The sequence below is a fragment of the Carlito syrichta genome, unplaced genomic scaffold (genome assembly GCF_000164805.1).
Source record: "Carlito syrichta isolate Samal-C Ts95f unplaced genomic scaffold, Tarsius_syrichta-2.0.1 Scaffold308854, whole genome shotgun sequence".
NCBI classification, from domain to species: domain Eukaryota; kingdom Metazoa; phylum Chordata; class Mammalia; order Primates; family Tarsiidae; genus Carlito; species Carlito syrichta.
Window position 1 is genome coordinate 541,588 of NW_007252950.1, and position 21,411 is coordinate 562,998.

At 40.0% G+C, this 21,411-nt stretch overlaps 1 protein-coding gene across 4 annotated transcripts in view; it reads right to left on the reverse strand.

Annotated features, from left to right (window-relative positions):
• Positions 1–21,411, reverse strand: part of KLHL7 (kelch like family member 7) — a 77,567-nt gene that overhangs the window by 29,161 nt on the left and 26,995 nt on the right. For all 4 annotated transcript variants that reach the window (XM_008066192.2, XM_021716636.1, XM_021716638.1 and 1 more), the window contains 2 exons: positions 11,700–11,875; positions 9,309–9,483 (listed from right to left, as the gene is read on the reverse strand). In XM_008066192.2, coding sequence (XP_008064383.1) covers positions 9,309–9,483; positions 11,700–11,875 — 351 coding nt within the window. The remainder of the gene's footprint in view (positions 1–9,308; positions 9,484–11,699; positions 11,876–21,411) is intronic.

Sequence of the window (21,411 nt, forward strand, 5' to 3'; positions counted from 1 at the left end):
AAAAAAAAAAAAAAAAAAAAAAAAAAAAAAGGCCAGGCACAGTGGCTCATGCCTATAATCCCAGCACTTTAGGAGGCCGAGGTGAAAAGGATTGCCTGAGCCCATGGGTTCGAGACCAGCCTGGGCAATTTGGTGAGACCTCATCTCTCACCAAAATAAATTTAAAAAAAAATTAGCCAGGTGTGGTGGCATGAGCCTGAAGTTCCAACTACTTGGAAGGCTGAGGCGGAAGAATCACCCGAGCCCAGCAGGTCGAGGCTGTGGTGGCCGTGAGTGTGCCACTGTACTCCAGCCAGGGCAACAGAGTGAGACAACAACTAAAAAAAAAAAAAAAAAAAAAAAGGTTAAAACACTGCATAGCAAAAGGAGAAGATGGAATCAAAAGACAATGGCAAACTAGAAAAATATTTATAAATAAGAGAACTTATAAAAAGACACTCTATTAATTAATAAGACCAGCAACTTAACAGAAAATTAGATGAAGTATCTGAATACAGTTCACAGAAAAAATAACTACAAGCAATTCTTAAACATATGAAAAGATGTTCAACTGCTCTAGTGAGAGAAAAAAACAAACTAAAACCACACTTTTTTCATTTATTAGACTGGCCAAGATCAAACTGTCTGGATCACAGGGTATTCCAAGGGTGTGTAGGGAAAGGCAGCACCCTCTTGCATTGCTGATGGGAGTGAGGATGCATACAACCCTCTGGAGAGTGACACAGTGCAATCCACAAAAAATTACAAATGTAAACACCCTTGAACCTAGAAATTCCTTTCCAGGAGCTTATCAACCTCAAGTTCACTGTTAGGAAAATGGTTAACAAATTATGACATATCCATACAACCTAATGTTACATGTGGCAGTTAAGAAGAATGAAAAAGGTACACATGGAACGATCTCCAAGGAATAATGAGGAATGAAAAAAAGATGTAGAACAGTACGGAGAGTTTAATGTCATTACGTTAAAATGTATATGTGTATGCATACGTATTTTATACATGTAGTTCATGCATGTATAGATAAGTAAATGACTGCATATGTACAATCTCAAGACTACCTCTGAAAGGATGCACAAGGTAATGATGGTAACCTCCAGGGGAAGGGAACGAGGGGGTAGAAAACAGGTATCAGAGACTTATTCATCACTATGTACCCTTTTAATGCCTTTTATTTTATTTTTTATTTTTTTATTTTTTATTTTTGAGTTGGAGTCTCACTCTGTCACCCAGACTGGAGTGCAGTGGCCGTTCCCGGCCACCGCAACCTCGACCTGCTGGGCTCTGGCGATCCTTCCGCCTCAGCCTTCCGAGTAGCCAGAATTACAGGCATGCGCTACCACGCCCGGCTGATTTTTTAATTTATTGTAGAGATGAGATCTCGCTACCCAGGCAGGTCTCGAACCCACGGGCTCAGGCAATCCACTCACCTCAGCCTCCCAAAGGCGCGGGATTACAGGCTGAGCCACCGAGCCTGGCTTAATGCCTTTTAAAATTGTGTATGATGTACAGTATTGTCGATCTAAAAATAAAATAATGCATAACATTCTTAACATATGCAAAACATTTCTGTATGCTTTATATAAGGCTATATTGGGCCTTTATAAAAGGGATAAAGTGAAGACACATTTGGAGAGTAATTTGTGAACAAATGAAAATCATTATCAATATTTATCATCTCTTCCATTTCAGAATTTGAACAGAAGCACTTCTGCATTAAAACCTCAGAGGCCAAGGCCCTGGTGCATGTTCTATGTCAGGGGTCTGCAAACTTTTTAAGTAAAGGACAAGATTATAGCTGGGCGCAGTGGCTCATGCCGGTAATCCCAGCACTTTGGGAGGCAGAGGAGAGAAGACTGCCTGAGCCCAGAGGTTCGAGACCAATCTGGGCAACTTGATGAGACCTTGTTTCTACAATAAATTTTAGAAAATTTAGCTGGGCATGGTGGTCCACATGTGGTTACAGCTGCTTGGAAAGCTGAGGTGGAAAGATCACCTGAGTCCAGCAGGTCAAGGCTGCAGTGTCCATGAGCATGCTACTAAACTCCAGGTCTGGGTGACAGTGAGACTCCAACTCAAAAAAAACAAAAAAAGGACAAGGTCATAAATGCTTTTAAGCTTTGCAGGTTATGTAGGATTTCTGTGTCTTATTCTTTGTGTTTTTTACAATCCTTTAAAAATGTAACAACCACTTTAGTTCAAGGCTGCATTTAGCGGTAGGTGGGTGGTTCATGAAATGTGGTCCCAGCATCACCTGGAAATGTGCTGGAAATCCAAATTATTGAACGCTAGCCCAGACCTTCTCAATCAGAAACTTGGGAGAGGGGTGGGAGTAGGTTGAGAGCCATTGCTCTAAGGTTCCACACAGGTCAAAGTTCAATGTCAAGAAAATGAACCACACATATTGTGTGGCCTGTGAATATAATATTCCCAGCATGAGAAAGGTAGGAGGGAAGGCAAGAGGCAGGAGGGATCCGGCTACCTAGTAAAAGTGGCTGACTGCGGCCAACTGTGCTGACCCCCCAGAAGAAGAATGCGCTACGGCTCCTTCACTCATGGGTTTTGTTTTTCTCCCCAAGAATAAGGCTGGGGACACTACAGCACCTTTCCCTAAGTCATTTTTCCTTAGGCTTATACCTTTGGGGGTTATTTCTTCCAGAGTTAGGAATAATTGTTTGCAAATTCTGAGTAAGAAGGTGGCCTGGTCCTTTGTGGGGCTTCGAAGGTGTACTTTATTTGTATTTTGTAACTCATTTTCTTTTAGCTGTAAATTTTTAAAGCTTAGTTTTATTCTATTTTCTGTTTTTCTTCCAACTATGAAAAGGCGGCAAAGTCAGATGGAAAGATGACAACTGATGATCTGAGGAAGGGGGGCTAGAGGCTTTTTTCCCCATTTAGCTCTGCCGAGACCCCAAAGCTCAGAAGCATCTTAGCTGCTTGTACTTAGTCAAGGAGTTAAAAAAAAATTATTCTTCATTTTTTAAAAAAGAGAAAGTTGAAAAATGCAATAAGCCTTGTAAACGAAAAAACAAAGCTTCCTGCCCAAGCATATAATCCCCACACTTGGTTGGATTTCTGGAATAATCCTGCTATCCTGTTTCTAAATCAATTCAGAATTCACATAAGAAGTAAACACTATACTGACTGAGACTCTCTAGTTGTTTTCGGCAGCTCATATCACATATGAAGAAATAGGAGTAGCACGCTACACAATGAAACTCGAGACCAAAAAATACCACATAACAAACACCTGGCATTAACACATGAAAATCTAAGACAATAGCCCTAACCCAAAGGCATTTTCCAGGTCCTGATTTACTTTCATCTCTTTACATTTGAAGCTTTTAAAGAGACTAGTAGCCATTTGTGCTCTACCTTAACACTCTCTCTACAACTTGGTTTCCGAGACATCGCCTTTGGTTCAAGTAGCTCTGTGAAGTCCTTTCCCCCTCAACATTCTACCCTCTAAGTGTAGATATTCATAAGGATGGGTCCTGTCCTGGACTCATACTTTCCTCTTTTTCTTTTGACAACCTTAGCTAGGTTCAAACACTCCTACTCTTTTTTTGTTGTTGTTAATTTCATTTTGAGTTAACAAAAAACATATTTACATTGTTTAATGCTTTTGCCACTTATTAAAAATTCATGTAAAACATTTTTGGTAACTACAGAGCATTTAATTGTAAAGATATAATAAAGTATTTCTCCAATCTAGGGACAGCATTAGGTCAACTTACCTAAGACTACTTAATACTATTAAATAGTAGCCGTGTGATAAATCTCATGGAAATTTTACTTCCAAATCAAGGAACAAATGATCTAATAATTAGGACACTCAAACTTACTACCACTCTTGAAAAGGATATCTTGAGCAGGAGTGAAAGTGTTCATTTCTTTGTACCTCAAACCAGCTTAAATGGATCAACTAGTTGCACCAAAAATAACTTAAGGATTCAAAGTAGGTTCCAATTACTTTCTAAGAGAAGACCTCTTGCTCATCACATATAGATTGAAATCTATAATGCTGCCTCATTTAAGGCTAACTGTCCCTTTGGGAGGGGGAGATGAGAGGATTGCCTGAGTCCAGGGGTGCGAGACCAGTCTGGACAACTTGGTGAGACCTGTCTCTACAATTAATCAAAAACTAAGCCGTGGTGGCACATGCCTGTAGTTCCAGCTACTTGGAAGGCTGAGGCAGAAGGATCGTCTAAGTCCAGCAGGTCGAGGCTGCAGTGGCCTTGAGTATGCCACTGCACTCCAGCCTGGGCAACAGAGTGAGACTCTGATTCAAACTCCACCCCCCAAAAAAACCCCCAGAAAAACAAAGGCTAACTGTTCATGTGATCCTTGGTTTGATTAACATGAATGGGGATTCAAGAGCCTATGAGAGTTTACAGGAATATAACTTAGGCATGTTATAGTCATTACATTATATATTTCATACCAGTATAAATAACAATATAAACTTCCATTTACAGCAAAATGACAGATTAGATTTTCAGAAATACTCTCCTGCTACAAAACAACTATAAATGCTAGAAAGAATAAAACAAGCATCCTTTAAAATGCATAGCTGAGATACCAAGAGATCAGAGGGATAAAGGTGAAGACAAAATTAAACACCATAATGGTAAGACATAAGAGACTCTGAAGCTATTCTGAAGATAATACTGAAAATATAGAAATTGTTTTTATTGGCTGTATGAGGGAGAGAAGGTAAGGTCTTGGATCTGCTCAAGATAAGGAGTTGAAACTGAGATCTCTACCTAAAGTTGAATCACTTAGATTGGTGGTTATACTTTAAATATATACCTACAAATACACACACACACTTACACACACACATACACACACGTACGTACGTATATTTTTGAGTCGGAGTCTCACTCTGTTGCCCAGGTTGGAATGCAGCAGCACAATCATGGCTTACCAAAACCTGAACCTCTTGGCCTCAGGTTATCCTTCTGCCTCTGCCTTCTGAGGACTACAGGCCCATGCCACTAAGCCCAGCTAATTTTTTTGATTTTTCAGAGAGGTGGTCTCACCACATTGCCCATGCTTGCTTGTTTCAAACTTCATGCCTCAAGCAATCCTCCCACCTCAGCTTTCCAAATGGTTACAGGTGTGAGCCACCGCACCTGGCCAGATTGGTGATTACTTTTAGTGAAAAGATAAAAAATATATGCCTGCCGGCAAAGCAAGAAGCAGTAAACTGCCTGTTTTAACTTCAGCTACAGGTGGAGGTAGTCTCCTTGCTTTGAGAACTTATAATGCTAACCCTGCCCTCATGCAGGTCTGAGATTTGAATTTACCCTACCTTCAGGTCTAGGAGACCATACGCCAAGGGAAAGTCAAGATAATCCTCGATTGTTGTGCCCTATGGAACTTGACAAAAGCAAATACAATTCCCATCTTGAGGAGAACAGAAAAGACCTACGGAACACAACCTAAGTCTCCCGATATCCCCGGAGATTAGGATCAAATAGAAGCACACAATTCAAAATTATAGAAGACATAAGGCATTAAGCCACCAGGAATATAGTCAATAGAACCAACAAACAGCAGGACTTGGTCTTCAGAGACTCTAGAAACTGGTATTATCAAACATAGAACATAAAATAACTATTTTAAAGTATTCAGATAAATGAAAGAACTGAAAACATAAGCAAGAAAATAAAAAATGACTAAGCTCATAAATAATACATAAAAGGAAAAAGACATAATTCACAATGACAACAAAAGAATCTAAAATAAATTTAATAATACAGAATTTTTAAAAGGAAAATTACAAATTCTCTAGAGACATATGAAAATTTAAATGAAATACAATGATAATTAAAAGTAAGGATCTAAAATGAAATGGGAAGGAAACTGTATGTGTGTGTGAGTAAGTGTGAGTGAGAGTGAGAGAGAGAGAGAGAGAGAGAGAGAGAGTGAGGGGGGGAGAGAGAGAGAGAGAGAATGTAGTTTATCATGTGGGAAAACATGAATGATTCAACAATGGTATTGCACCATCTTGTCAGATATTTAGGAAAAAAATTATTTCACACCAAATAAATATCAGTAGGATATAAGAATTTAAGGTTAAAAAAAAAGAAATCAGTAAATGATAAATAGGGGAATATTTAGCTAATTTTTTTTTTTTTTTTGAGTCTTATTCCATCACCCAGGCTGGAGTGCAGTGGCACACTCATGGACACTCCAGAGTTGACCTGCTGGGCTTAGGCGATCCTTCTGTCTCATCCTTCCAAGTAGCCAAAACTACAGGTGTGTGCTACCATGCCTGGCTAATTTTTGATTTATTGTAGAGATGAGGTCTCGCCAGATTGCCCAAGCTGATCTTGAACCCGTGGGCTCAGGCAATCCCCTCACCTTGGCCTCCCAAAGTGCTGGGATTACAGGCTTGAGCAACCACACCTGGTCTATTTAGTTAATTTTTAAAAATCATCTTGGAATAGGCCGGACATCATAAAGGAAAAGACTGGTTCAGACTTACAACATAAAAACAACATGAGATTGGGCTTGCCATTTTACGATATTTTTTCTCCTTTTCTCTTGAAAGCCATCCCAAACAAAAAGGAAATAAGAAACAAACAAAAAAATGACCTTTGACAATATTAAGAGATTTGAAATCCCAAAACACAATTAATTAATGAAGATGGTTAGCAGATGGTGTGTCTGTCACACCTAAATGGTTGGCAGGGAAGCACCAATGAAAAGCAAGCCAAGGGCAACCCCCTTGGGCCTCCTCCCACTAAGGCAGCTTTTCTGTCCTCTCAATAAATCCTGCTTTCTCACTTTCCAGCCGCCTGTGTCCCTCATTCCTTCTGGGCATGAGATAAGAACCACCACCTGAAGAGCCGCAGAAGATCTTTGAAGTTGTCGACAGTCAGCAGAACTGGGAGAGCTGCTAGAAGAAGGGATGCTGGATTTTATCAAAAGTTCTTTCCTCATCTAATGATATAATCATATGGTATTTGTTTTTATATCTTTTGATGTATTTAATTTCATTTATGGTCTTGCAAATGTTGAACCAGCCCTGCATCCTGGGGATGAAGCCTACTTGGTCATGGTGGATAAATTTTGAGAAGTTTTCTTAGATTCGATCTGCTAGAATCTTGTTGAGCATTTTTGCATCTAGGTTCATTAGAGATATTGGCCTGTAGTTCACTTTTTTTGTTAGATCTTTACCTGTTTTGGTATCAGTGTGATATTAGCTTTGTAAAATGATTTAGGGAGAGTTCCGCCTTTCTAAATTGTCTGGAATACATTCATAAGGATTGATATCAGCTTTTTTTCCTTGTAAGGGAAAAAAAAAAAAAAAGAAAAGAAAAACAAGCCAAGTTTCCCCGAATAACCCTGAAGAGGTTCCTAATTGGAGATACTAAGCACCCAAGAAGTTTGGGTAGGGATGAAATGAGAGAACTCAAATTCTGAACCAACAACAGCTGAACTCCCAAGTCTCCTTCCCCAGCTGCACAGTCAGGAACCCACTGTACCTTCACCACTGGAAGAGACAGGATTGGTCTCTGGAGATATTGAACCAAAGATTTTCCAGACTCAAGGAACAGCACAGAGAAGGGTATAGACCAAAAACATGGATCAATTAAAGTCTGTATGTCAAAATATACTGTTACCCAGCACCCGAATGCCTATACGCAGTTTATACTCCCCTTAGAAAATAATATTTTTGGTCAGGTCCGGTGGCTCAAGCCTGTAATACTAGCATTTTGGGAGGCTGAGGTGAGAGGAATGCCTGAGCCCAGGGGTTCAAGACCAGCCTGGCCAACTTGGCAAGACCTTGTCTCTACAATAAATCAAAAAATTAGCTGGGTATGGTGGTGCATGCCTGTAGTTCCAGCTACTTGAAAGGCTGAGGTGGAAGGATCGCCTGAACCCAGCAGGTCGAGGCAGTGTTGGCCGTGAGCATGCCACTGCACTCCAGCCTGAGCGACAGAGTGAGACTCCGACTCAAAAAAAAAAAAAATTATTTTCTACAAATACTGATGTTTGGGGGTCCCCAACTACTCTAATTACCCTACTGTTCAGCCCAAGAATTAAGAAGACTCATATGTACAGCTTGATCTATCAGTTTTTGTAATAACTCACTCATATGATATGAAACCAAATATTTAAGAAAAGTTTCCAGTAACAAAAAAATAGGGAAAGAAAACTCAAAGGTAATATAGCAAATATAGACAACATAAGAGAACTTAGAGCAATAAGATATTACGGCCATGGAATAAGAAATTAGAGAATAAATAAAAACTCACAGAATTTAAAATAATAACTGAAACAAAGTGTCGGAAAAAAAAACCCAAGGTCAACTCTCAGAAGAGGACCAAGAGACAAAGATGAATAATAAGAGACAAGAAAAGATTAGACACTCAGTGACTGAAGAATCACATATCAATAACAGAGAACTGAGAAATGTATATCTGAAAAGACAGAGATGCCCAACCAATATGATTATTAATTTTTAAAAATGCACATCAAGGTACAGTAAACTTTTAAAACATCAGCGATTTAAAAAAAAAACCACTTTTTTTTTTTTTTAGTTGGGAGTCTCATTGGGACTGGAGGGCAGTGGCACGCTCATGGCCACCATAGCCTTCACCTGCTGGGATCAGGCGATCTTTTTGCCTCAGCCTTCCAAGTAGCTGGAACTACAGGCATATGTCACTATGCCCGGCTAATTTTTTTATTTATTGTAGAGATGAGGTCTCGCCAAGTTGCCCAGGCTGGTCTCAAACCCATGGGTTCAGGCAATCCTCTCACCTCGGCTTCCCAAAGTGCTAAGATTACAGGCGTGAGCCACAGTGCCTGGTCTAAAAAAAAAAAAGACTTTGCTCTATTGTATAATTTTACAAAGGTGTTGAGGGGTTGGGACTTAGCCTGCAAGTCAAGAAAATCAAATGAAAAAATAAGTGGCAAGTTTTAGCTCCAGGTGAAAAAAAGGGAGGAAAACAAAAAAAGCTGTTTAAGAAAGAAAATGTGATCACAATACACTACTGGGCTAAGTAAAATTAAAAAAAAAAAAAAAAAAAGAAACACTAGAAATGAAGTACATGAAAGCTATTATACACAAAAGTAGAAAAAGCATAAATACCTTTACCTTCTATTACATACATCCCTAAAAGGGCTGAGGCCAAGTCCCCTCCAAGTGTACAGTCGAGAAACCCAAGGGATTAATTATCTAGAAGAGCAAAATTGTGAAAGTTTCTCCCTGGCTACTGAGTCTAAAGGGTTTAAGCACAAGAGAAACTGGCTACATGATCAGGTTACAAATGGATAATAAGCCAACTTACTTATCACCATCTTAAGGCATTCAGGATTGTCTTGAATAAGTGGTTCAGCTTGTACCGTTTTACTTAAGAAATTCTTTGATATAAGAGGAAACCTGACTTTAGCAAGGATATCAACCATAAATGGCTGGCGATTAGGTTCATCGTATTTCAACCACCTGACTGCAGCATCATAAACCTAAAGGGGAAAAACAGCACAGAGAAGTTCTCAGATGGCAGCAACATTTCCAATTACCTATGTTTTCTCTCACACTCAAACTCATATGGGGACAACTGCTTATTCCTAGTATTTTACTGAGATATTTGCTTTCATCCCTGAACATTTGCTGGTACTTCAGAACAGTTTACCTACTGCTCTGTTGAGTCTTGTAGGTAATATGTTTTTTAGAACTAACTACTACTACAAAATGTAATGACAGAGAGGGTGTTGAATTTATGATTCAAAACAAATTATAGTTTCCTTTTCAGGCAAAGATAGGATATACATTGTACTGAAAAAAAAAATCTATTGATCAACAAAAATTTCAATATATGTTCATTTCATACCAGAAAAACAGGTTACTTTCCCAAGAGGGTCTCCATCCCCAGAGATATGAAGTTTACCCCTGATTTTATTTCAATGTTATATTAATGGATAGACTTATCTACTTCTTAGACACTTTAAGGTATAAAAATTCTATACTCAAAAAATAAATTACATATATTACATAAATAAATTTATGTAAGATTTTTTTCTAAAATAATACTGTAGCATTCATTTAACTGCACTAAACAAGTCCAAGTTAATTAACATAATTTAAAAATCATTCATTTAAACACATTATAAAAAAAACTATTCTTTCATATGCATATACGTCTATCACACACATGTTTAAACTAAATGAGTCAATTTTAGTAAGGCCCCGGCTCTGGTCTCCCTCTGAGTAATTTTTTATGGAAATTTGCCTTTTTTTAAAAGTAAATTTTAAATTTTAGAGTAGTTTGAGGTTATGGAAGAGTTGCAAAAATAGTGCAGAGAGTTCCTATATACCCTGTGCCAGTCATTAAGCTGTTACATTAGTATGATACATTTGTCACAACTAATGAACCCATACTGATAATGTTATCTAAAATCCATACTCTTGGATTTTTAAAATTTTTATCTTATGTTACTTTTCTATTTTACAGTTCCATAAAGGGTACCATACTGCATTTAGTATTAAATCCTCTTAGGTTCTTCTGGACTGTAGCAGTTTCTCAGACTTTGTTTTTATAGCCTTGGCAGTTTTGATGTGTGGTCAGGTTTTAGTAGAATGCCTCTCAGTCTGGGTTTGTCTGATGTTTTGCTCATTGGATTGGGGTTATGGTTTTTTGGGAGGACGGTCACAGAGGTGATGTGCTATCTCAATACATCAAGTATGAATGCTATCAACATGACTTATCATTGATGATATAGTTAGTGTTTGTCAGGTTTCTCCAGTCTAAAGATACTTTCTATTCCTTTTAGAACTGAGTACTTTCTTTTTCTCTAGTCAGGTCTCATAGGTCCAGTCTGTCAAATTATAAACTGATACTCTGGGCCACAAAGAAGACTGGGCAAAAGAATGTGGTTTCATGCATACTTTTTATCTTTAGAACACAGGTAACTCAAGGCACATGATCTTATAGTCCCTTATTAGTTTCCTATTGCTGCTGTAACAAACTACCACAAACTTAGTGGCTTAAAATACAGAGAAGGATGAGAGGCTGAAAATAGAGATTAAGTGAATCTGTTTTCCCACCCAGCTCTTGAATTCCTACACCCAGTGACACCTATGACAATTTACCTGACAGTTCTAGAGATCAGAGTCCAAAACTGATCACAGCAGGTTAAAAGTCAAATTGTCTGCCCGGAGGCTCTGTAGGAGAAACCATTTCCTTGCCTTTTTCCTAGTATTTGCCTGCATTTCTTGACTTGTGGTCTCCTTCCACCCTCAAAGTCAGCAATGGCTGGTCAAGTCACATTACATCACTCTTTCACATTTAAGGACCCTTATGATTATACTGGACCCACCTGGATAGCCTCCTCATCTTAAGATCCTTAACTTAATCACATCTGCAGAATCTCATTTGCCACATGAGGTAAGATATCCACAAGTTCCAGGGATTAGGATGTAGACATCTTTAGGGGAGGCGTTATTCTGCCTACCACAGCAGCCAATAGTTTTTATCATTGTCTCAGGCGGCCTGTCTCTCAAAGAGCTGGACCTTACAAGCACCCAAGACTTTTCCAATGAAACACTCTGGAACACTCTGTTTAATGTAATGAACATATTCTCTCCTAATGATTCTTTCCCTTGTTATGTCCAAACATTAGACATACAGAAATCAACAAGGACATTTTTAAGGAAAAATGTGAGAAGATGATTTAGTTACCTGATCCTCTGCTCTCACAGTCAGAGTGTCCTGGTTGAGAAGATGTGTTACTCGCTTGACATCAAGTTGTAGAAATTCATCAGTTTTATAAACTTCAGTAAAATGCTGATGAATAAAGTCATCTGCAGTTGCTTTCAATTCAGGACAGTCCAGACATTCTGCTAGTACACTTATACCTACACATAGGAAGAAGATTAACAAATAGAAAATCATTTTTAGAAAAACCAAGTATACATTGAAGATAAAGCACAACTTCAGGAAAATCAGACTGAAGGAATCTCATAAATCTTGATCCTTTTCTGTTCCATTTATTTGTGTAGTCTTGTGCCAATCTCTTTTGTCTCATGAATAGTTAATTTTGTTAATTGGTAGGAGAAGCCCCCTTCAACGTCTTCCAAACCTTTCTTGGCTACTATTAAACATTTTCTCTTGTAAACACATTTTAAAATAAGTTTGTAGGCTGGACACAGTGGTTCAGCCTGTAATCTCAGCACTTTGGGAGGCCGAGGGAAGAGGATTGCCTGAGCCTGGGGGTTCGAGACTAGCCCGGGCAACTTGGTAAGACCTCATCTCTGCAATAAATCACAAAAAATAACCAGGCATGGCAGCCTGCATCTGTAGTTCCAGCTACTTGGAAGATTTAGGCAGAAGGATCGCCTAAGCCCAGCAGGTCAAGGCTGCAGTGGCTGTGAGCGTGCCACTCCACTGTACTCCAGCCTGGACAAAAAGAATGAGACGTCAACTCAAAATATAAGTAAATAAATAAGTTTATCACATGATACTTTTTAAAATACTGATGTGATTTTAGTTAGAATTGTACTGGATGTTTGGATTACTTTGGGGACAGCTGACTTCTTCATCTGAAGGGGTTCCATTTAAAACCGTGACATGCTACCAAATTTATTCATGGTGTTTACATTTATGATCCCCAAGGTAAATACACAAATTTCTTCATGGAAAGTCCTACAGACTTCCCATCCAGCCTTCTAGCTATTTCATTTTTTTTTTGTTTTGGAGGGACTTTTCTCCAAAAACGTTCTGCCCATAGCCTGTTTTGTAGTGTCAGCAGCTAAGAAGAGCTTTCATACATTTTAGCCAAATACGGTGACTCCTGTAATCTCAGCACTCTGGGAGGTAGAGGCGAGAGCATTGCCTAAGCCTACAGGTTTGAGACAAGCCTGGGCAATATGGTGAGACCTCGTCTCTACAATAAACCAAAAAATTAGCCAGGCGTGGTGGTGCACACCTGTAGTTCCAGCTACTTGGAAGGCTGAGTCAGAAAGATCACCAAAGTCCAGAAGGTTGAGGCTGTGGTGACCTCGAGCATGACACTGCACTCCAGTCTGGACAAGACAGTGAGATTCCAACTAAAAAAAAAAGGAATAGCTTTCACATTTTTAAAAGTAAAAAAAAAAAAGAAGGGGGGGCAAAAGGAGGGGAACAGAAGCAGAAGCGATAAGGACCACGTGTCCCACAAAACCTAAAATATTTACTATCTGGCCCTTTACAGAAAAAGTTTGCCAACCCTTTATACAAAACCACTAATTATTTTTGTATGTGATCTTGTGGCAAGCCTCCTTTTTTTTCCTGAGTCAGTCTCTGTCGCCCAAGCTGGAGTGCAACGGCCCACTGGGCTCAGGCAATCCTTCTACCTCAGGCTACCAAGTAACTGGAACTACAGGCACGCACGACCACGCCCGACTAATTTTTTGATTTATTGTAGTGGCGAGGTCTCGCCATGTTGCCCAGGCTGGTCTCGAACTCTTGAGCTCAGGTAATCCTCTCTCCTCTGCCTCCCAAAGTGTTGGAATTACAGGAGTGAGCCACCGTTCCTGGCTTATCTGGAAAACTTTTTAATTTCGAAGTTGGAGTCTCACTTTGTCACCCAGGCTGGAGTGCAGTGGCACACTCATGGCTACCACAGCCACAACCTGGTGGGGTCAGGCAACTCTTTTGCCTCAGCCTCCCAAGTAGCTGGGACTACAGGCATGCACAACCACAGCCCGCTAAATTATTTTATTTATTGTAGAGACAGGTCTTGCCAAGTGGCCCAGGTTGGTCATGAAACTCTGAGCTCAGGAAATCCTCTCACCTTGGCCTCCCAAAGTGCTGCGATTAAAGGTATGAGTCATGGCACCCATGCCTGGAAAACATTTTAAACTACAAGTTTTCTTCTAATAAATATTTTGGTTACATTCCAGAGGTTCTGATTTATTGTCTTTATTGTTACATGTTTCCATATAGCATGCAATTTCATCTTTAATACCTCTTTAGAAAGTACTTTTCGCCAGGCATGGGGGCTCATACCCGTAATCCTAGCAATTAGGGAGGCTGAGGTGAGAGGATTGCCTGAGCCCAGAGATTTGAGACCAGCTTGAGCAACTTGGCAAGACCTCATCTCTACAATAAATAAAAAATTAGCTTGGAAGGCTGAGGGGCAAGGATCGCCAGAGCCCAGCAGGTTGACACTGGGGTAGCCGTGAGCGTGCCACTGTATTCCAGCCTTGGCGACAGAGTGAGACTCCAATTTAAAAAAAAAAAAAAAAGCTGGGCATGGTGGTGCATGCCTGTGGTTCCAGCTATTTGGAAGGCTGAAGTGAAGTGAAAGAATTACCTGAGCCCAGCAGGTCGAGGCCACGGTGGCTGTGAGCGTGCCACTGCATTCCAGCCTAGGTGACAAAGTGGGACTCCAACTCAAAGTAAGAATACTACTACTAATAAAGTACTTTTCTAAATAATTCTTCAGTTAAATTCCCAAATGTTTAGAGTGGGGTAGAAGAAAACAGCTATCGTTATATGTTTAGTTTCTAGTTTTACTGCTCTATAATCAGAAGATGAATCTCTTCTTTTGGGACTCCAGATTTTCTGGGGCTGGTGATCAGTAGTTGTAAACACTCCAAGGGTGTCTGAAAACAATTTGTGTTTTCTGAAAACTGGGCAAAGCACTCTGTGATATCTATCTAAATAAACTGTATTACTTAAATCCTCATTCTTTTCGTAAGCCTGATTTTTGAGGTTCCTGAGAAATTCTGAAATACTCATTAGTCTTTCCATAAATTCCCTTTCTGTTTAAACCAGCAAAATACAGCTTATTTTGCTTATAACTAAGAAACCTAATCACCAGACATGGTGGCTCACACCTATAGTCCCAGCACTTTGGGAGGAGGGGGCCTGAGGATTGCCTGAGACCAGGTTTCAATACCGGCCTGGTCAACTTGGTGAGACTTCGTCTCTACAATCAATCAAAAAATTAGCCAGGCGTGGTAGTACATGCCTGTACTTCCTACTTGGAAGGCTGAGACAGAAGGATCGCCTGAGTCCAGCAGGGTGAGGCTGTGGTGGCCGTGAACATGCCACTGCACTCCAGCCTGGGCGACAGAGTAAGACTCTGACTCAAAAAAGAAACCACACCAGTGCATCACTATCTTGAGCTCTTTACCTCTCATTTGGCTGTAGTATTTCTTCTAATACTTTTCTCAAAAGGGACACAAGTGTATACATTGTTTTCTTGTAATATCTCAAATAAATGATACCTTGAAATGCAAATTTTTGTTCCCCTATCATTTGCAAACCTTGTGATATTTTTTAACTCGTGTTGCAGATTTTTAAAATGGCAATTTGATTCTCTCTGTCTTCTAAATAACTTATTATAACAGGTTACCTATTATCAGTTACCTATTGCTGCAAGACTTAGTTGATCAAAATAGTAAAAATGTATTACTCCTCACAATTCGGTGGGCCAAGTAGTAGCTCTTCTGATCTGGACTAGCTTGGCTATTCTCTGTGGTCTGCTAGATCTTGTGTGGGGTTTGGTGGTCTAGACTGGCTTCATTTACACAGGTCCAAGCATTGGCTGAAACAGTTCAACTCTGCCCACATGGTCTCTAGCCTTCTTTTCGTGGCAGCAGAAGAGTTCTCAGCAGCAATGGTGGGCAAGTTTCAAAGCATGAGCATCTTTCAAGTCTCTGCTCAAATCACATTTGTTAATGCAAAATTATGCACAGGCTAAAGTAAGTCACACGACCACTCCCAGATTAAAATGAAGCTGGACTCCACCTCTTGGTGGGAGGAGCGACACAGTCACATTGCAGAGGAGGGTAGGAGTGTACAAACGGGGACAAAAATAATTTATGGTCTTCATGGTCATCTACCATACCACTTATCTCTAAAAGTCCATAAATTCTTTTTCACATTTTCTTTTTCTTTTTATTTCTTTTCTGTCTTAAAACAAATTATTAGAATACAGTCACTCATTCAGAAGCCAGTGAGACATCAGAGCAACATTAAGTGGGAAGAAGGAGCATTATCTGTGAAGGATAAAAAACAAAGTAGGGCCAGGCGCGGGTGGCTCACGCCTATAATCCCAACACTTTGGGAGGCCAGGTGAGAGGATTGCCTGAGCCTACGGGTTTGAGACCAGCCTGGGCAACTTGGTGAGACCTCATCTCTACAATAAATTAAAAAATTAGCTAATTTTTTTTAGAAATGAGATCTCGCTGTGTAGCCCAGGCTGGACTCAAACTCCTGAGCTCATGCAGTCAGTCCTCCTGCCTTGGCATCCCAAAGTTCTGGGATTAAAGGCGTGAGCCACTATGCCTGGACATTTTATTCTTTATAAAACTTTCTATAATGCCTTATTTGAATGTTACTATTAGTTGCATTCTAAAAAATGTTGTGATTTACTAAACTTATGAGTTATCACTAGTTTATCAGGCATACATTGGTCTTTATTAGAATAAAATGAAATTTTATAACTATAGCCATTACTTTGTCTTTTTTTTTGAGTCAGAGTCTCACTCTGTCACCCAGGCTAGAGTGCAGTGGCACACTCACAGCCACCGCAGCCTTGACCTGCTGGGCTCAGGTGATCCTTCCACCTCAGCCTTCCAAGTAGCTGGAACTACAGGCATGCACTACCATGCCTGGCTCATTTTTTGATTTATTGTAGAGATGAGGTCTCACCAAGTTGCCCATTCTGGTCATGAACCCATAGGCTCAGGCAATCCTCTCACCTTGGCCTCCCAAAGTGCTGGGATTATAGGCCCACCATATCCTAGACCTGTTGGGCTCAAGCAATCCTTCTGCCCTAGCCTCCAAGTAACTGGAACTATATGCACGCGCCACCATGCTTGGCTAATTTTTGTTATTTACTGTAGAGACAAGGTCTTGGCAAGTTGCCCAGACTGGTCTTGAACCCCTAGACTCAGGCAATCCTCTAGCTTCAGCCTCCCAAAGTGCTGGGATTACAAGTATGAGCTACTGTGCCCGGCTGGCATTTGTATTTTAAGTGCCTAGAATAAAATTTGTCAAATTTTCAAAGACAGTTAACAAGACTTTTCTACAAGGGTTTTAGTTTATTTAGCACCAATTAAAGTAAGAGTAAGTATGCCATGGAAGACATAGTTGGGTTTTTCTTCCACCACTCATATTGCCCACTTCTCCCGTCAGGCCACAGTATATACACATGCATCCTTGTTGTCCCACTAAGGGATCTAAAATGATTTAGATTTTTGAATGGCTGCTCAGATGACACACCAGCAGAACTCTTTCCCCCTAAGACAGGGTGGCAGTAAATGCTACCAGATATCAATTTCTTTGATTAGGAATAAAGGACTTCTTCAGGAAACTCAATTACTTTCCTGGTCCTTATTAGCCTAGCATGTAAATTATTTTTATTGCTACACCTGTTTACTAATTATGACTGGCTATTTATACCAAAGGATTATTCCCCAGGCATGCCTGATCTATTTCTATTTTCTAATGACAATGTAGGCTTACTTTACATAGTGCCTCAGGTTTTCTTATTCTTCCCCTTCCCTCCTCTGCTGCTGCTATAACTTGTTATTTATCTAGGCACATCTGAACCTTCGGATCCAAAAGAGAAACTGGTTGATCCTAAAACACACATTTCTTAACTTGAGTATCACTGGAAAACACAAGACTTTACACTTTCTGTTGAAAATTCATTCAACTTTGGTGCTTATCCAAGAACTGACATTAATTTCTGACATAAATCATATTCCTCAGCACACAGGTAAAACAAATCATTTTAAAGTATTATTTTCCTGTATGTTAATTGATATATTTTTATAGCAAATTGAAAATTCTGAGTACACAGAAGGTTTTTTGTTTTTTTCTTTGAGTCAGAGTTTCACTGTCACCCAGGCTGGAGTGCAGTGGCACACTCATAGCCACGGCAGCCTCGACCAGCTGGGTTCAGGCGATCCTTCCACCTCAGCCTTCCAAGTAGCTGGAACCACAGATGTGCACCACCATGCCTGGCTAATTATTTATTTATTATAGAGACAAGGTCTTGCCAAGTTGCCCAGGTTTGTCTCGAAACTGTGGGCTCAAAGTGCTGGGATTATAGGCGTGAGCCACCAACACCAGGCTCAGAAGGTATGTTTAACAACAAAATAAATATAGCACATATGGGTAGCTTATATATTTCTTAGTGTAAAGGCAACAATGAATTTACATCTTGCAAGAGATCTGTAAATCCAGTTGCTTTTTTTCTGGAGCTTTACAGATATGGCGCCTTATAAAAATCACTTTCTATAACACTGGAAATGTCCCTTTTGGCATAAGTCTATGCAAAAAAATCTCTAATGAGATATTTCCCCCAAATGACATGTAATTTTTTAAACTCTTTTCTTTTTTTTTGAGTTAGAGTGTGTCACTCTGTTGCCCAGGATGGAGTGCAGTGACATGCTCACAGCTACCACAACCTTGACCTGCTGGGCTCAGGCAATCCTTCTGCCTCAGCCTTCCAAGTAGATAGAACTACAGGTGTGCACCACCATGCCTGGGTAATTTTTAAATTTTTTATTGTAGAGGTGAGTTCTTGCCATGTTACCCAGCCCAGTCTCAAACCCGTTGGCTCAGGCAATCCTTTTGCCTCAGCCACCCAAAGTGCTGGGATTACAGGTATAAGCCACCACACCTGGCTAATTTTTTAAACTTTTCAAGAATAATATGGACATTTTATCAATCACTTATTCTTACTAAACAAAAGTTAAATTACTACCAATTGTTCTTTTAATTTTACTCTAATGTTAAACATCTCTGATGTTTTTGAGTTGCACACCCATAGAAGATAACTGGATAAAAAAACACTAGAAAATTTCAAAATATTTATCTTAGTATCTTACTTATTTGGCTCATCCCTAGTGACCAGAATAAAATCAGTGAAATAAAAGGAAAATAATCTTCAAAGAATTCATACATGCTGGAGTCTTAAGAGAATGCAGGAACAGAGAGATTCTGCTCATCCTGCTTGTTATATGCATTTCTCCTCATGGAGTAACTGAAGCTTTCTGGTTTGTTCATAGAATTCAAGTTTGTAGAAAAGCATATACATAGGGTCAAATCCTGTTGGGTTTTTGTTCCAGAGAATGTTTCCAACACCTATTTTTTTCTGGTAATATTCTAGGCTGGCTCCATTTGAACTCTCCAAGCCTTCGGTATCTTGATAACCATCTCTGGTCTACCATACTCATAATGAATGGGAGGCTTCCCAGTCAGATCATCAATGCCCACAGTTTGGGGAGTGTTGAATTCAATGGTACAGATTTGGCCATTAGCTGAATGAATCCACCCAGCAGTGAGAAATTGTTCAATGGCCTCAAAGGGCAAATTCAGGTTAATCATGGTGTTTATCTGATAAGCTCTATCCACGGCACCTGTCCATGGAAGTGCCCTGAAAAACCGTCTAACAGCCAGCTATACTGGGTGAGATTTTTCAGCCCACGAAGGGCCAGTCAAGTCATGACACCATCTGGAGATAAGCTTCCCTTGGTCAATGATAGCCTTGTCTAGTATAACAATTTCTGTGCCCTGCAGAATGTTGTCTTGCAGCAATTCCCACTGAGAGGTCCTTCAGCTCGAAGCATTTGGGGATGCACAACCACATGGTGCCCTTTCCCAAGACCTCCTTGATTACCTGCATGGACACCCCCTTGGCTGTAGATATCCCCATGGTCGCAGAGGCCCAAGCCGTGCCAACGGTGGGGCTTTGGCCTGGCCTGCATGCTCAACCACTCCAATGCCTGGCCTGACAGCAGACAGTGCTGCTAGCAGGCAGTGGCCAGTCTGATTTCTAATTGGGATAAAATACACAAAACACAAAATGTATCATAAGTGATACTTACTACATTAACAACATTGTAGTACCCATCACCACTATCTAATTCAGAACTTTTTTATCCCCCCACACGTACGTTCTCTCTTGATCTTTGGAGATGAAAAATACCATCAGGATACATCTAAGAGAGAAATATCTTAGTTCACTGATCAGGCCTAGTAGTAATAATAACTTAGCCTGAAAATTCAAGGTATTTTCTTTAAGTTCAAATAAGTCATCTGTTATTATTTAATTGTTGCTTTTCCCCCATCTGTTCCTTCTGGAAATCCTCCTTCATGTTGGTGCTCCTATAATTTCCTCTCATGTCTTTTATCTTCTAATGGCTTCATTTTCTTTGCATTTTTGTTTTATATCATGACAGCTTTCTCTGTTTGATCTTCTTTAATTTGATTTTTTAGGAATATCCATCCTATTTTTCAATTCAACTGAATGTTAAAAATCGGAAAATCGCTGGGTACAGTGTGGCTCACACCTGTAATCCCAGCACTTTGGGAGGTAGAGGTGAGCGGATTGCCTGAGTCTAGGAGTTCGAGACTATCCTGGGGAAAAACGTCAAGATCTTGTCTCTACAATAAATGAAAAAAAAAAAAAATTAGCTGGGCATGGTGGCACACGCCTGTGGTTCCAGCTACTTGGAAGGCTGCGGTGGAAGGATCACCTGAACCCAGCATGTCAAGGCTGCAGTGGCTGTGAATGTGTCACTGCACTCCAGCCTGGATGACAGAGTATGCCTCCTACTCAAAAAAAAACAACCAATAAAAAAAAACAACAACAAAAAACTGGAAAATCATGTTTGTTTCCTCCTTCAAATGCATCTTGTCTATTTTTAAATTCCTTTCCATTTCTTTCATTAAATTTGCCTTATTGGAGTCATTCATTTTTGCTGTTTAGCTTAGTTTTCTGTTCCTCAACCTACTGGGCTTCCTTTAACTTTATGTAATCTTTGCCAAACTCCATCAGCTGCCATGGGTTCTTTTAGCACCTGTGGAAGTCGAATTGTCGGAATCTTTTTGAGCAGCAGAGAATTTAACAGGTGGTGAAAACTAAGACATAAGTTCTCTAATCAGCTAGCAGTGAATGCCATACTGGGGCTCAGCAAAACACAGGTAGAAGCAGTTCTCCTAGTTACTGAGCTGCTGCACCTGGCCCAGGCCTGGCCAAAGAATCAGGTTCTCTCCTAGGCTGCTGGGCTTTCCTTCTACCTAGCTTTGTAAACAATGATGACAGAAGGCATCCATAGGTACAACTGCTAAATCGTCTCCTCAGAGGCCCAAAGCCTAAGCAGTGCTTAGCACAAACTCACTTCAGGTTCCACATCATGCTTTGCACCACCACATCTAATCCCTACCTGTCTTAAAGCCATTTCTCTTTGTAGTTGAATCAACCCACTAGGACATTTAGAGTGCTAGGGAGTTAGGCAAACATATTTAAGCCATAAACTTCCAAAAACTTCAATGAAGTAATTCCCAAAGAATATTTATTTATATAATGGGAAGTAAGACTAAATCTCAGGAATATAAATCTTTTTTTTTTTTTTTGAGTCGGAGTCTCACTCTGTCACCCATGCTG